At 40.3% G+C, this 15,083-nt stretch overlaps 1 protein-coding gene and 1 pseudogene across 1 annotated transcript; both read right to left on the minus strand.

The window, feature by feature from the left end:
* Nucleotides 1-22: 22 nt before the first annotated feature.
* LOC114546065 (uncharacterized) lies at nt 23-7,737 on the minus strand. The gene is made up of 8 exons (XM_028564728.1): nt 7,647-7,737; nt 6,367-6,644; nt 5,623-5,741; nt 3,591-5,447; nt 2,676-2,915; nt 2,320-2,544; nt 1,918-1,987; nt 23-1,474 (listed from the first exon to the last, which is right to left on the minus strand). Exons 2-8 carry the CDS (start codon nt 6,542-6,544, stop codon nt 621-623), a joined length of 3,543 nt encoding a protein of 1,180 aa, XP_028420529.1. The 5' UTR covers nt 6,545-6,644; nt 7,647-7,737; the 3' UTR covers nt 23-620.
* A 1,877-nt stretch (nt 7,738-9,614) lies between these two features.
* LOC114546068 (E3 ubiquitin-protein ligase TRIM47-like) lies at nt 9,615-13,521 on the minus strand (annotated as a pseudogene).
* Between the last annotated feature and the right edge of the window lie 1,562 nt (nt 13,522-15,083).

Below are 15,083 nucleotides of genomic sequence, written 5' to 3' on the forward strand. Positions count from 1 at the left end.
CAATGGATCAAACCTGCAAAGAATTATCACTTTTATTAATGATCCACAAACTCTTACTAACCTTGTTTCTAGCCTCAGCAGTCAGCCGTCAGCTGTTTTCATCAAATAAGCTTAAATAAACCCCACTGTATGCTACCAGCCCAGCACCAAACAGACAAAGGTAGTGATTTACTGGTCAACATAGCGGAGCATTTAGCAGCTGAAGAGCCAGAACTTTCCCTCCCGTGTTGGTGGAGACAAAAACAGACATAAAAGGAGAGTGAACGTTGGACTCATATTTGCCAGCTGGCCAGAAACATGACTACAAATGATTGCTTATGTTGCTCAGCATCTAGTAGATGTGTTAATAGTGTTTTTAATGTTTTCCTGTTCCGCTGAAACCAAGGGGCAAAGCAGTTTGAAGCTTTGAAGCAGCTTTTGCTTTGTTCATGACAGCATTGGCTGCCATCTCTGCTGCCTCCGATGGTGATTTTGCTTCCTTGGCTGCCTCATATCCAACAACACCACCCATTGCTCCTGCTGCTACAGCTAAGCCTCCCATCATCACTCCAGCAGCTGCCAGTCCCGCTACTTCTACGCCTCCTCCTGCTGATATTGCCAACCCTGTTATTGCTGAAACTTTATTCACATGTTTCATTAATGATGGACCGTTCTGCAGAGCTGTGACAACCAATCCAACCATCTCTTTCATGCCAAAAAAAAGCTCCCAGCAATAATCCTGTGCCAGTACCTGCCAGTTGGATCAAAAACTTCTCAGACACTTTTTTTTTTGCCTGATTTCTGATCTCTTCCAGTGGCAAGTTTCCTGATGACTGTTTTATGATCTCTTCCTCTCTTTGTATTTCTTTCTCCACTTCTTGAAACACCCTATTGGTGTAGCATCCATTGTTTTCCATCACCATCTTGTCTATGGTGTTAAGCAGCTCATCCACCTGGACCTGGTTGCACCTGTAGCTATTCTGTTTGTTCTTCCAGTATTTATTATCCATGACGTGGCACCGGCCGCCGCACTTCTTCACCAGATCACTCAGATTCTCATTCTGACTGACAAACTCCTCAATTTTCATCCCTTTAGGGAGCTGGTCACCATGAGTGAAGACAATTACAGCATATTTTAAAACATCTTCCGTGAAATACTGGCATATTTTAGTGATGACAGCCTGCTCGTGCTCTGTGAATTTCTCCACTTTAAGCACAATGAGAAAAGCATGAGGCCCAGGGGCACACTCTGTGATACACCTCACTATCTTAGGCTCCATCTCCTCCTCAGACCTGCCTGCATCAAAGAAACCAGGAGTGTCGATCAAAGTGATGCTTCTTCCGTTGACACATCTGGTTTCAGCTTGACATTCACTTGTTCCAGAGTTGGGAGTATGGTTTGTGGTGAACAATATCTCTCCAAATATGGTGTTGGCTAGGTTGCTTTTCCCAGATCCAGTTTTCCCGAGCAGGACGATCCTCCTTGCAGTTGACACTAGAAAAGAGAATAATGACTCTGTTAAGTATGTTTGTCTCTAGCTTGATTTTTAGCTTTTAGTTTATTTTTCCTAGGCTTTTTGAGAATGGACTGTATTCATATAGCGCTTTTCTAGTCTTAAAGCCTACTCAAAGCGCTTTTACATAGTACAGGTACATTCACACACATTCATACACTGTGGAGACTGCTGTTCAAAGGTGCCACTTGCTCATCAGATAAACATTGACACACATTTACACACATCAGGGGTAACTCAGGGTTCAGTGTCTTGCCCAAGGACACTTCGACATAGGACTGCAGAGCCAGGGATCAAACCACCAACCTTCCGGCAAACCGCTCTACCACTGAGCTCTACCACTGAGCCCACGAACTAGTAACTCACTTAAGGTAACTCAGTACTGAATTATAATTCTTTGCTGACACATAATACATGTACCCACCTTGGTCTGGTTGGTGAACATCTTTTGTGAATCCTTTGGGTTGGAAAGCTTCCTGCACAGACTTGAAGGCCTGCAGAGAAAAGGAAGTAAATGTTTTGATATCAATTTCAGTATTTACTGAAGGAAAATGTTAAATGAAGAATATTTTTATTGCTCAAGATTGACATTTATTTATATAAGTAGATCTGGCATTAATAAAATAGCGTTATTTTTGACACACTAAATTAATTGCACTCAATATCATCTCCAATATATTTTAACCTCTGAAACCTTCACTGCTGGTTTGCACACAAAGAAATCCAAATAAAATTTTAAAAAAGACATTTTATCGGGAGCTTACTATATTTTGTGGAACTTGAACACTCCAGAGTCACCATTTATGGTACAATGCATTTCCATTACCTCACTAGACTCCTCGTCGTTCGGGTGGATGACGATACGGACCAGTAATGGTGTTCCACTGGCTTGGTTCTGTCCAAACGCATGAACTTCCTCCAGTAGAACCCTGGCTACCACGCTGTCAGGAAAACGCAGGGCAATCCCAGCTCCAAGTACAGGAAAGGCAACGGATCCAAACCCTCTTTTCACACAGGAAGTTAGGATTTCGTTGATGCCCATTCTCAGAACCTGTAAAAGGTCAGAATTTAATGTTTTTTAATTCTAGACAAAATACATGCTGTATTATGGTGCAGAAAACTGGAAAACAGCTCCTTCAAACAAGAAGATAAAACACAACTGAAAACACTCTAATATTTCACCTGGACTGCAGCTCCATCATGGTCATCATCCCAGGGAATGAGGTTGAGGAAGAACACTGCATTAGATGGGAGTTCAGGCAAGCCCTCCAACAGGACTGTGTCACCAGGCAGTGTTTCTTCTTCTCCTGCCTCCTTTCTAAACGTTGTGGTCAGCTGGGATCCAACCATTTCAAACAAAATGTTTCCGACACGGGTAGAGAGAGGCTCATGGCCAACCATGGGCGATACCAGGGCATCCACCTAGGAGGACAACAGGATATGTGATGGGGGTTTCACACAACTATATAGCTTATTTATTTTCTCATATTAGTCCTAATTAAAGAAATAAAAGTTCCACCTTATAAAAAAACATCAGTGTCTTCCTAAATCCAAAGCCCTTGTTAACAGGAACATCTGGTAATTTTAACATGGAGCCTAAAGTACCAGACAGATTTACAAAGACTAAACACACAAGGGACTGCAGAAATAGGCTGTAAACACAATAATGACAGATTATCATTATGGCAAACTTGAAAACAGGCTGTTTCCAATCCACCAAACATCTGGCAACATTAACATTTATTGGGACAGATTTATCATTATGGATTGGTGACAAAAATTGTGTAAAACACCTCCTGCATAGACAAACTGTAATAGGATCAGTCTTCAACTGAGCCTTACTGTTAAAAAAAATTGATTGGTCAAGATGGCATAAATAGAGCCAGCAGCATTTTAAATGCATGTGATATTCAGTAGTTTTGTGTAATGTTGGAGCCCCCACCAAACATCAAACTGTTAGCATATCATCAAGGTAAGCAAAGTCATTTATAATGTCATGCCTGTAATGTAGAAAAGCCCTTGTGGAAGTATCCTAAACACGAGTCATTCTGCAGAGAGTGGTTCTAATCTTCCAAAAATCACAGAAACGTGTCTTACCTGCTGGGTCTCGATGGTTCCCTGAATGATCTCTACATGGACACCACCTTCAGGAGCTCCAGCTGTGGCTCCTCCTGCTGTGTCTTGGGCAGAAGCATCCATCTGGAAGCCCAGATCTCTCGGTGCACCAGTACTTGTGTTGTTTCCAGTACTTATCCCTTGGAGAAGCCGGTCACATGCTTCCTGCATTGCCCTCACCACCTCTCCTCTGTTATCAATCAGGATGACTCTGCTCAGACTTCTCTCCCCGTAATTGCCAAACTTCTTAACAGCAGTAACAATAGCCTCAGAGCACACAGTAACAGGGACACCGAATGTCCCTGAGCTGATGCAAGGAATAGCTATGGACCTGAACTCCATCATCTCTGCTAAATTCAGAGCCTTCTGGACAGTTCTTTCCAGTAACACCCCCTCTCTACCATCTGATTTTCCACCTACAGGCCCAACAGCATGCAGCAGTTTCTTGCACTTTAAGTTCCCCCCTGTGGTCACTACCACATCACCTGTGGGGATTTTCCCATTATACTTTACTAAGGCAGTGCTCTCACTCTGTACTTCAGGGCCACCTGCTTTACTCAGCGCTGCAGCAACCCCTCCACCGTGGTCCAGATCTTCGTTAGCAGCATTCACCAGGGCATCAGCATCCTGTTTGGTGATGTCACCCTCACACACCAGCACCTGGAACCCATCACAGAGGCTGTAGCGCGCAACTGTTGTGTTTACTTCACTCAAACTCAGAGATTCCAAATTATTTGCAACACTTGGTGCAAACTCTTGTGCTATCTCTAAGAAAGGCAGATGGACTTTGTTTTGCACACTTGACTGGTCCAAAATAAACTGTGTGACAGCTTCACTCAGCTCTTCAACCTCTTTGGTGTGGCCCAGTAAGCACACTGAGCTGTCTGAGCCAAAGACGACCTGAGCCCTGTATTGCCCTTGGTTCATCTCATCTGTCTTGGACTTAAGCTTTTCCCGAAGCTCAGACGGCACAGCAGAGCAGTTAGGAACATCAATCTTTACTTCCTTTATCTCAGCTTGCAGTGCATTTTCTGTTTCATCAAGATTATCAGTGGAAAGGGAGACCAAACGTAGCTCTGTGTCTCGTAACTCTACTTCCACCTTGTCACTGACACCTAAAAAGTGACCTAGCAACCCTGGACCTCTGTATGCCTTCCTTAGAAAGGCCAACAAATGTGGGCTCATGTCAGAAACTGTCTTTTCCAACACCAAATTCTCCTGACCAGAGATCCAATCGCCAGCCTTAAGAATCTCCTCCACAGAACCTTCCAAAACTAACTGACCGGCAGCTCCCTGCGTTACCTTCACTCCTGGACAATCTCGTCCCAAACTGTGCTCGATCTCTTTCCAGAGGAGGCGGAGCTTGGCCTCGCCCAGTCGCCGAATGCTGGTTTGTTTCTCACTCACAACTGACCTGTCCTCTACATTCATCAACCTGGCGTTCACCTGAGAACGCTCCCCGACAACAACAGCCATCCCATCCTCGCTGTACACCTTCACCTCGTCTGTGCTCTGACGAGAGCTGCAGGACTGAAGCAAAGCTTTAACTTTATGAGCGTCAAACTCATAGTGGCACAGGTAGCCATCAAAAAGTTTGTCTACCTCTGTTTTCCAGTTTCTATCATCACCTGCAGCACCAGGTGGAGCTAAACGCCTAACTGAAACCCTCTCCTCCTCTGGGTAAAGCTGAGCGGAGCAGGCCATAGAGTCAAATTCTTTCTCTAGTTTCTCCCCAGCCTTGGGACATTCCTTAAGGTAACGAAGAAGGTAAGCATCAACTTGTAGTTCATATTCTTCACCACTTGGTGGAGGAGTTGAGGCAGGAATGGACTGTGGGCTCTGATGAAAAGAGATATACAAGTAATGACAACAACAACAACAACAGCTTTACTGGTTTATGATGCAGTATACAACCTCTTTGGTGTTATATAACGACATGAAATGGGAAAATATTAATAGAAATGTATTTTTTGACTACACAATCTTGATGGAATGACAGAAATGTTGTGCTAACCTGTACTGGAGCTGTAGGATCCTGGCTTGGAGAGGAGATGATGTGTTCCATGGTGCCTCGGACAGCGAACGCCACACCATCCACAACATGCTTAGATTTCTGCAGGACTGCCAGCTGATCTATTAAAAGCATGTTACATTATTTATTGTGTTTTAAATCATGGACTTGCTGCTCATTTGACAAAACATTTTTTGACACTAATAGTCAGAAGAAAACAAAAATGGATGTAGGCCTAGTGTGTAGCCTACTTCTCTCTAAAAAGAGCAAAGTTGCTGTTTCAATCCCCCTCTCCCACAGTGTACACACACTCACACAGTACTTCAACATGAGTGATAATGACCTCCTTTGTTGTTTCTCATGCAATCATGTTTTATAGACAACTGATTCTACTGAAGTAGGCCTACTGTATATTTCAGTTAGCTGGTGCAGTGACTGAAAACTGGAAATCTACAATTTTTTTGCATTGGATTATTGTTATATTCTTTTCTACAGGGTAGTCTATACTTAAGATATAGACTAACGCTACTTATTTGAGATATTCGGTGACTTCAAAAGCTCAGCCGTGGCAGAATAGATTTAGGTTTCATTTTCGGGAAAGTTAAACTTAAGAGTATACAGCGAGCCTCGTAGTTCAAACATAGGGTAGGCTACTTCTTTAACCAAAATAAGACAGACGGCATTACATCATTTACAACATGAGTTGATCAGTAATGTAGGCCTACGGTGTCTTATCTTATTGGCTACCTTTTTGATATTTGAAAGCAACACTGTAGACGTCATCCTTCACCCTGCTCACTGGTCCACAGTCTCCTCCGCCGGATCTGCGCCGAACACGGAAATATGTTTCGATTCTCTTCGCCTGCTCCCCGAGCAGGCTGCTGTGCCACTCAAAGAAAACCGAGTACTGGTAAACACCATCCATAGTGTCGCTCTTCTTGCGAAGAGACGAAGAAAGACAATCATATGCAGCGTCCGATTGGAGGAGCAGTGTGTTTACAGTCGCCCGTGTGATCCTGCCAGTGCTGTGAAAGCAGAGCAAAGTCAAATATCACCATGGTGACTTATACAACGGAGATGTACCATGCAGTATGTTGTTACTGCTAAAGCTGAAACAGAAGAAAAAACAACGTAGCCTACTTTATAGGGAATAGTGTCACAGGGTAGATTTTGGGAGGTCCAACAAACCCCATTAACCCCAATAAAAAATAACTGATAATAATAAATGAAAAAAATATTTAAAAAAATAATAAGCTAATTGCAAAATTAACCAACTTTTTCCTTTAAATATTTTTATTTCATTTGACCCTGTTAAAACGCTATATCTGGATAAGTATTGAAGTACCCTCCCTTTGCCACAGACTGGATCATAAAGCATTGCCATTACACCAAGTAAGGAGATACATGTTTGTGAGTTATATGAGGATGTGCATGAAAGTATGCCTTTTGTTTGCAAAAAGTCATTCCCAGACAAAAGCCTACAAATGTACCATATCTTATCTTACAAAATGATGTTCTTTGTGTTTCAAGTTTCTTTATTTGTCACATGTATAGTCATACACTTACAAGAAGCAGTGAAATGAATTCCTGACTCCACTCCAACTGTGCTATCACATGAGTAATAGCATAATAAGTTAAGTTATAGAATAAAAGTTAAAACATGAATACAGTTTGGGGTCAATGACTCCAGATATATATTGTATCTCTTCTGTATTGTGTATATCTATTGCAAATATATTTTATTTAACCATGTTTAAAACCTAGCGATCCCAAAGTGTCAAGTAATGCTTTCTTTCTGCAGACCTATGAAATGTGTCATAACTGCTTTAAAACATGATTTTAAACTGTTTAAAATTGTGTTTTAAAGCAGTTCTCATAAAATTCCAGAAAAAAAGTCAAGGTAATTAGACAAATTATTGACAATTAAACTATCAGAAGAACAGAACATAGTTAAGTAATATGTTTCTTGAAAACATAAACAACATTAACACAGAAACAAAGTTTACCATTTAAGAATAAGTACTTACAGTTATCTCAGGTTTCACTGGCTGACCTGTTGGTTATGACGGACTGAGTGGCAAAGTCCCGTGACAGAGCTGCTACTCAGCTCTTTTGTTTTACTGATCTGAGCTTCAGTATACTTTGCTGACACCAAATACTGAAGAGCACACCAATGGCTCAGGTATGCCACCTTTCAAGTCATATCACCCTCATACCACACGCAGAGCTAAGATCTGCTATGTCAGATTAGTTATTTATAGCGTGATATTCTTACCTCTTACCCTCTCTACTCATCATACTATGAAGTGTTATATTGCCAGTGTATTATGTCTATTCTAGCTAATTTTTATACTCCAGACTTCCCTCTATTATCTGTTTATTTCACTTTTTCCCACAAACTATCACCTCTAAAATGCTGCTTTCATTTCATTAGCAATTTTTACACTCCTAAGGCACAGTACATATACAAAAGTACATTTTGTGTACATACTGTATACTGTATTTGTATGAACTGTATGTATATTTCAATGTACACAGTTACAACTAAATATGGACGGCAGAGAACCACTAAACTAAACAACACAATGAGACCAATACTGCTAATAACAATGATGATACAGCCCTGTATTTTTAAAAATGCATGACACAAAACATGAACAAGAAGTTAATCTCCTTTAGTGCTCAATATCCATCTAGGACAAACAGAGACTAAGTGATGAAAAAAACTCTTATCGAGTATTATTAAGTGCAGTGGAGCTGTTACTTTGAACTTAGGTGAATGGGACTGTTAATATTCTTTGAATGGACTGAAAGGTCATACTAAAAATGTTTTCATCTCCTTAATGAAATATGTTGAAATAGAGCAAAACTAACAAATGTTTAAAACCATGTGAACTTCTGTACACTGAATCAAATCAAAATATCCTTGAGCATAAAGACAACCTTATAGAACCACGCCTGGCTGTTTGAGTTGTGACTAATGCTGTACTGTACTGTAGGTGTGTCTTTGTACCTTTGCAACTCAAACTGATCTCTGAGTTGTTTATCCAAACATTAGGGACTAGCCTACATAGTGGGATACAGGTGCCCTCTAGTGTCCATGTCACAGTGCTTTCAAAGTCATTCTTTGGGTATTCTAAAATTTGAAATATTTTCTACAATTTTGTTGACCCCATTCAGTAAATAATAATTACACCTCTCAGTATCGCACAATGATTCATGAAGACAATACATGTTCTGTGTCCTTCCCTTCATGAAACATACCTTTATTACAGCACTACAGAATTATATTTCATTCATTTTGGGTGGAAACTGGAAACTGAGTGTATCACAGAGCAAGAGTGGTTAACCTGAGAAAGGAAGAGCAGATTTCACACACTCTGTGTTGGCAAGCATCCATCCTGCTAATGTTTATCTCTCTTAGCTGCAGAAAGGCACGACAGCAGCTGACTGTGACCCCCCCCCCACCTCTCTGTGGAACAGGCAGAGGCACAGCCTGTGTCCAAAAATATTCACTCCAGTTGTCTGTCATTTAGTTTGTACAGTCATCTAAATGTCTTGTAAGAATTATTATAGTCTATTTAATGAACTCAAATCATCTCACGATACAACATACTATGTTTACTATTAAAGACTGACTTGAGTAGTGTCCGAGATTATTATTTTTTCGCCATCTTGAGACACTGTGTAGTTCCCTAAATACAATAGTGTGAAATAGTTAACGATTTTAGAAACGATAGTATGTCCGTTACACCAAACAAATTCACCACCTATACACGTTCTGGCAAGAAGCATGACACTCAGAAACAATGGGCTGTGGGTACCTTTATTTATTTATTTCCTGAACAAAATAATCCAAATGATTTACAGCATATTCTTCTGCATATAAATGCTGCAATGTGGAGCAATGGCCGCTCCTCCTAACCAAACAGTCATATTTATATAAACACTAAAACTAATTAAACTGTGCCGAGGCTGATACAGTTTAAAGCCTTTTTCATGCAAAGAAGTATTCCAAGAAATTGGTGATCCAACCAGAACAAGAGAAAGCCAAAAAAACATGTCACATTAATGCAATAAATCAGCCATAACAAGTGAGGGCACTCTACCCTTTTACCTTAACTGTTTCACAATTAGGAAACTACTTATATGGCCTAAAGTTGCAGAAATATGTTTTGAAATATTATATAGACATAATAATATGTCTATAAATATGACATAAAAATATATTACAAATTATCAAAATAGTTGCCAATTTTTGCAACATTTCTTGTTAGCGCTGAACAGCTACAGAGAAGATTGGCACACAAACTCTGCAACAAAGATAACGCTGAAAATCTGTTAAGAGGCTTAGCAGGACCTTAAAGTTAGAGTGAGGTGGTATTCAATGCTTCTTCTTTTTCTTTTTGTATTATTCACTCTTGTAAAATGACATCCTCTCATCTACCATGTGGTATTCAGTTATATTGGAAAGCCAATTACAGCCTGATCAACAGTGGCACACATTAGCCACCCCAATATAAACTTTATCACCATAACTTCACCAGTTCTGCATAATGTCCACTGCTTCCATTCTTCAGCCCAAGGCCCGGATAGAGAGGCTGAGTGAACGTGGTGTGCTCTTTGTGGAGCAAAGTCATTGAGTTTGTAAAAGGACAGAGTCCCTGATTTATAATCCAGGAACACTCCGATTGTGGAGGATTTAGGGCTGGACACCGCCATGCCTCTACTGTTGGGTTGGAAAGTGTAACCATCTCGGGAGCACTCTAAACACCACGACTTGTTGTTCTTTCCAAACTCTGATTCATATGATGACGATCTGCTGATGTCTTTGTAGGACACTGCCACAGACCAAGTATGACCACTCAAAGTGACCTCCCAGTAACAGCGCTCTGACAAACCCTCTCTGCACAACACCTGCCTGCAATTTGTAAACCTGTCTGAATGAGTAGAATAATATAGCTCATAGGATTCATACGTCACTCGCCGGTGTTCTTGTGAAATGGACAAATATTGGGAGACTGAGTTCTCATCCAGGGTTAGAGGACGGCAATCTGATGAAAGAACAAAGCAGTAAAAATAAGGCTATATTAACCTCAACATCAACCTTTAAATATTTAGTTCATTACTAATGCACTGGTATATTGTGGAACTGCGGGGAATTAAATGTTTCACTTACAGCGTAAAAACTCCTCTCTGGTCTTTGGCACAGGTGGCAACACAACTTCTATAGTAGAAACTAACAAAAACAAACAGATCCTAAATACCACGCACTGGACATGAATCAAATCCACTGTATTACTCTGGATTCTTATACTTTTACCAGGTACCTGTGGCACAGATGCTGTGAGATGTGTCCTTCAGGAGGCCCTGTATGTCATCCCTCAGCTTAGACATGCAGTCGGTCACAGGTTTGAAAGTGGAACGTTGAGGATGAACAACAGGGCCAGTTGGCCAGTCTGGAGATTCGCAGGGGGTGGAGAGGGACTGGAAAGTCTGGAGGGAATTCAATAAGCCAGAGACCAAAAAAAAAAAAATTAGTCCAATATCACCATCAGCGTATCACGTGTTTCAGTGTCAAATCTGGCCAGCAGAGGTCATATTTGCCGTGTCCTCAAGAAAAATGAACTGAGCCGAGTTTTGCATGTTTTAAGCTTCTAATACAGACGGTGTGTGCTTTGGCTGTACAGCACTGACAATGTGGAATTTACATACAGAAACTTTTATATTATACTATTATACAAAGTGTATCATTTTTATAAAATTTCTTCACACCAGGTGTCTGCTACCTGAATGAAATGGATGTGGTTGTCGGTATGAGAAAGCTGTTCCAGGTCGGTGTCTCTTATCTTCAGCTTGGTGATCTCGTCCTTCAGCTTCAGCTGCAGCTCTTCAGCCTGACAGACTGCAGTGTGCTCCTGGGCTTTGATCAGCTGCTTCACCAAAGTGCGTTTTTTCTTCATGGAGGAGATCAGCTCATCAAAGACCTTATCACAGATCTTAACTGCAGGCTGGCTACAACTTTGTTCATACAAAGAAAAACAAAAACAAAAGGGTTTTCTTTTTAAAAAATATGTACTCACATATGTGGCAAAGCTCCAACTTTGTGACACTGTTATTTTTAAACATGCATTGTCATGGCAAACTGAATCTACAAGTTAATGCATGCATCTGTGGTTAATCAGGTTATGTTGGTGGAAAATGAAAGGCTCCATACATATATCTTAGGGCCAGTTATCAAAAACACAGGATTACTCAAATACTAAAGTCTAAATTCCACACCATGAACTCCTTCAGAGCTTGGAGCAGCTCATTCAGCTCATTTTCTCTTTCCTTTTGTCTCTCCTGGACTTTCTTTTCATTCACGGTCAGCTGTTTCTGAAAGAAATTGTTGGCACAACAGCCAATGGCTCTTTGTGAATGGATATATTTATATAATATGTTTTCTATCACTTCGATCATTTTCCGACTGCTACTGGTGAGAAAGAAAACGCTAAAGTAACATTCATCTCAATGTGTTTGACTGCAGACCTTTCTGTTTGTGTTTTTGTTACTACCTGTTCCACAGCCCTCTCTGCTGCAGCAGACACTGTACGATGGCTCTTATGCTCATCTATAACGCACAGATAGCAGATACACTTCTTGTCTGTCTGACAGTAGATCTCCATCAGCTTGTTGTGCTTGGTACACATCTTTTCCTGCAGTGGGATTGTAGCAGAGACCAGCTGGTGCTTCTTCAACACAGGAACACTGTGGTGAGGCTCCGGGTGAGCGGGACAGTAAGATACCAAGCACGTCAGGCAAGACATCGTGGCTTTGTGTCGTTTGGTCCCGCTGCAGAAATCACAGGCGACATCTGCTGGGCCGGCACAAGCCTCAGCAGCAGGGGGAGAAGGCCGCTGAAGGCCTGACTTCTTCAGCTTCTCCACAAGCTACAGTAGGGATGATAAAAAAGAAAGTATTATAAATATGATTGTAAATTAAATGACATACAGGAGAAAAGCAGAATAAGAACAGAATTCACTCATAGAGTATACAGTACGTCTACCAAGGCTTAATTAATTATTCTTATTTTAGATCTATCTTAAGGATTTTTAGAGAACCTAATTCATGGGGTTATTAAGGCTTCACACAAGGATTGTACAAACTTCAAGTGACCACTTACAGCCATCTAAATGTATCTGATGACTGTAGTCGGACCTACAGTAAGTGATGAAAAGTAATATTTACTTAAGCACTGTACTTATTTACAATTTTTAGGTACTTGTGTTTTACTTAAGTATTTAAATTGTTTGCTACTTTACACTTCTACTCGTCTACATTTAAGAGGCAAGTATTCATTTTTTTTACTACACTACATTTATTTGAAAACTTTAGTTAGCCTATTAGTTTCCTTGCAGATTCACATTATTAACACAAATGTTATCAATCAATGCAATCAATGCTATCTTTCTATCACCACTTCCAGTAGGCCTATTTCCCCACCATCACCTCAGCCAGCATGTTGTTCCTCCTCAGAACAGGCCTCGTGGTGAAGGTCTCCCTGCACTGAGGGCAGCTGTACTTTCCCTTCTTCTCTTTTGTTCCCAGCAACCCTCAATACAGCCTTTGCAGTAATTGTGTCCACAGGGAATGGTGACTGGCTCTTTCAGCAGCTCCAGACCAGACATACTGAACAGCAGAACTGATTCTGGTCCAAATCAACACCATGCTGCTGCTGCTCAGCCATTTTGATGAGTTTTACAAGCAGAGAAAGGACTCATGAGTTTCGTTTTCTGTTATGGAAAAGCCCCTCGGGAGGAGAGGCACCTGGCTGCTGCAGGCCTCCGCTGTGAGGTCGCTACATTGACATATAGGCTGCACTCTCTCAAGCCTGTCAGGACCATAGGTCAGGACAGGAAATGCACGGGATACATTTCAAAATAAAATCGCGAATGCACTTCCGGTTGAATCGCTTTCCTCACAAATGCATTAATTAGTAAACAATATGACGTAAAATCAATCAATTCCTTGTCTATAGTATATACAGTTTTTATTTATATAGTAAAATTTGGTTTTGTTTGTCATTTTTGTTCTGTTTTTCCTTTTATGTTACGCATGAGCCACATTTTTATATTAGACAATGATAAACAAGTCACATGGACACACGTGTGTATCTTTAATCTAAAATGCAATGACATTACCTTCAAATGCAATGGCATTTTTCACGTGGACCTCCAAATGCCGCTGAAGTCTGGCTGGTTGGCTTGGTTTAAACATGGTTTTGGGACAAAGAGGGCAGTGGAACTGACTGCAGCATGTTGTGCAGGCTTTCCACCACATGGAATGATTGAATGATGCATCTTAAATGGATGTTTGAATTATAGTACATGAACTTCAATTCAAATTAATGTATACAGCCTGCAAACTAGATTGTCTTTGCTTACAGGTAAAATGGCCACTTGCACCAGGTAGTATAAAGGAGGTCTTACTTATGTAGAAGAAGTAATAATAACTATGAAAATACTGCACTACGGGTTAGTTCAAAAACTTACTTAAGTAAAAGTGGCTAAAACAAGAGTCATTTTATGTTATGTTAGAAGCAAAATATCCTCTACTCAAGTATCAAAATTAAAATCAAAATTAAAAGTACTGCTGGTGCAGAACATGCTATTTCTCAGTAATTTCAGTTACTATTTGTTTTGTTTATATACTGTACAACAGAGGTGGAAAAATAAAAATGTGCCATGTAGCTAGTCCTGCCACATTTTGATTCACTTGTGCACTTAAACAGGTGATATCACTAATTAGCTAGTCTACCTCTGGCAAAACATCATGGTGTGTTGCATTGTGTTGGTAGCTTTGCTGTCTCACATATCATGTTTGTGAGTTCAGAAAGACTCGTTTTCAACTTTATGACGATGCCCAGCTAATGCAAGGAGTGGGGTTGGGCATCGAGAACCGATTCCTATTTGGAATCGTTTCAAAATTACGATTCCGTTTGGAATCGTTTGGAGGATTTGGTTTCAAATCTATCTATCTATCTTGCATGATCACTGTTGCGCTCTTTCTCTCTCTGGTGTGAACAGTGCCAACGCTCAATATTTTCAGAATGTGCGTAAATTCATGTGAGTTAAAATAAAACTGAATAAAATTTAATCTGGTCTTTGAAATTTTTTTTATATGTACGTAAATTCTGGTTTTAATTTACTGTCGCACAACAAAACAGAAAAAAATGTATAAGCACAGTTGTTTAATTGTCTAACTTGTTACAAGCTATTGCTTGCTACTTTAAAAATAAAAACAATGAAAAGCATCTTTCAGCATCCAAAAGGCATGGAAATGTACAATAAAGAGTAAAATCTTTGAAAAATACTTAGGTCATCAGTATATTAGCACATGTCCTTCATCTTTCCCAGACTGATGTTAGATTAACCTAAGGAATTATTAAAATGTTAAAATGAATCATTTATGGCCAGTAAATT

The sequence above is a fragment of the Perca flavescens genome, chromosome 19, assembly GCF_004354835.1.
Source record: "Perca flavescens isolate YP-PL-M2 chromosome 19, PFLA_1.0, whole genome shotgun sequence".
Lineage (NCBI taxonomy): Eukaryota > Metazoa > Chordata > Actinopteri > Perciformes > Percidae > Perca > Perca flavescens.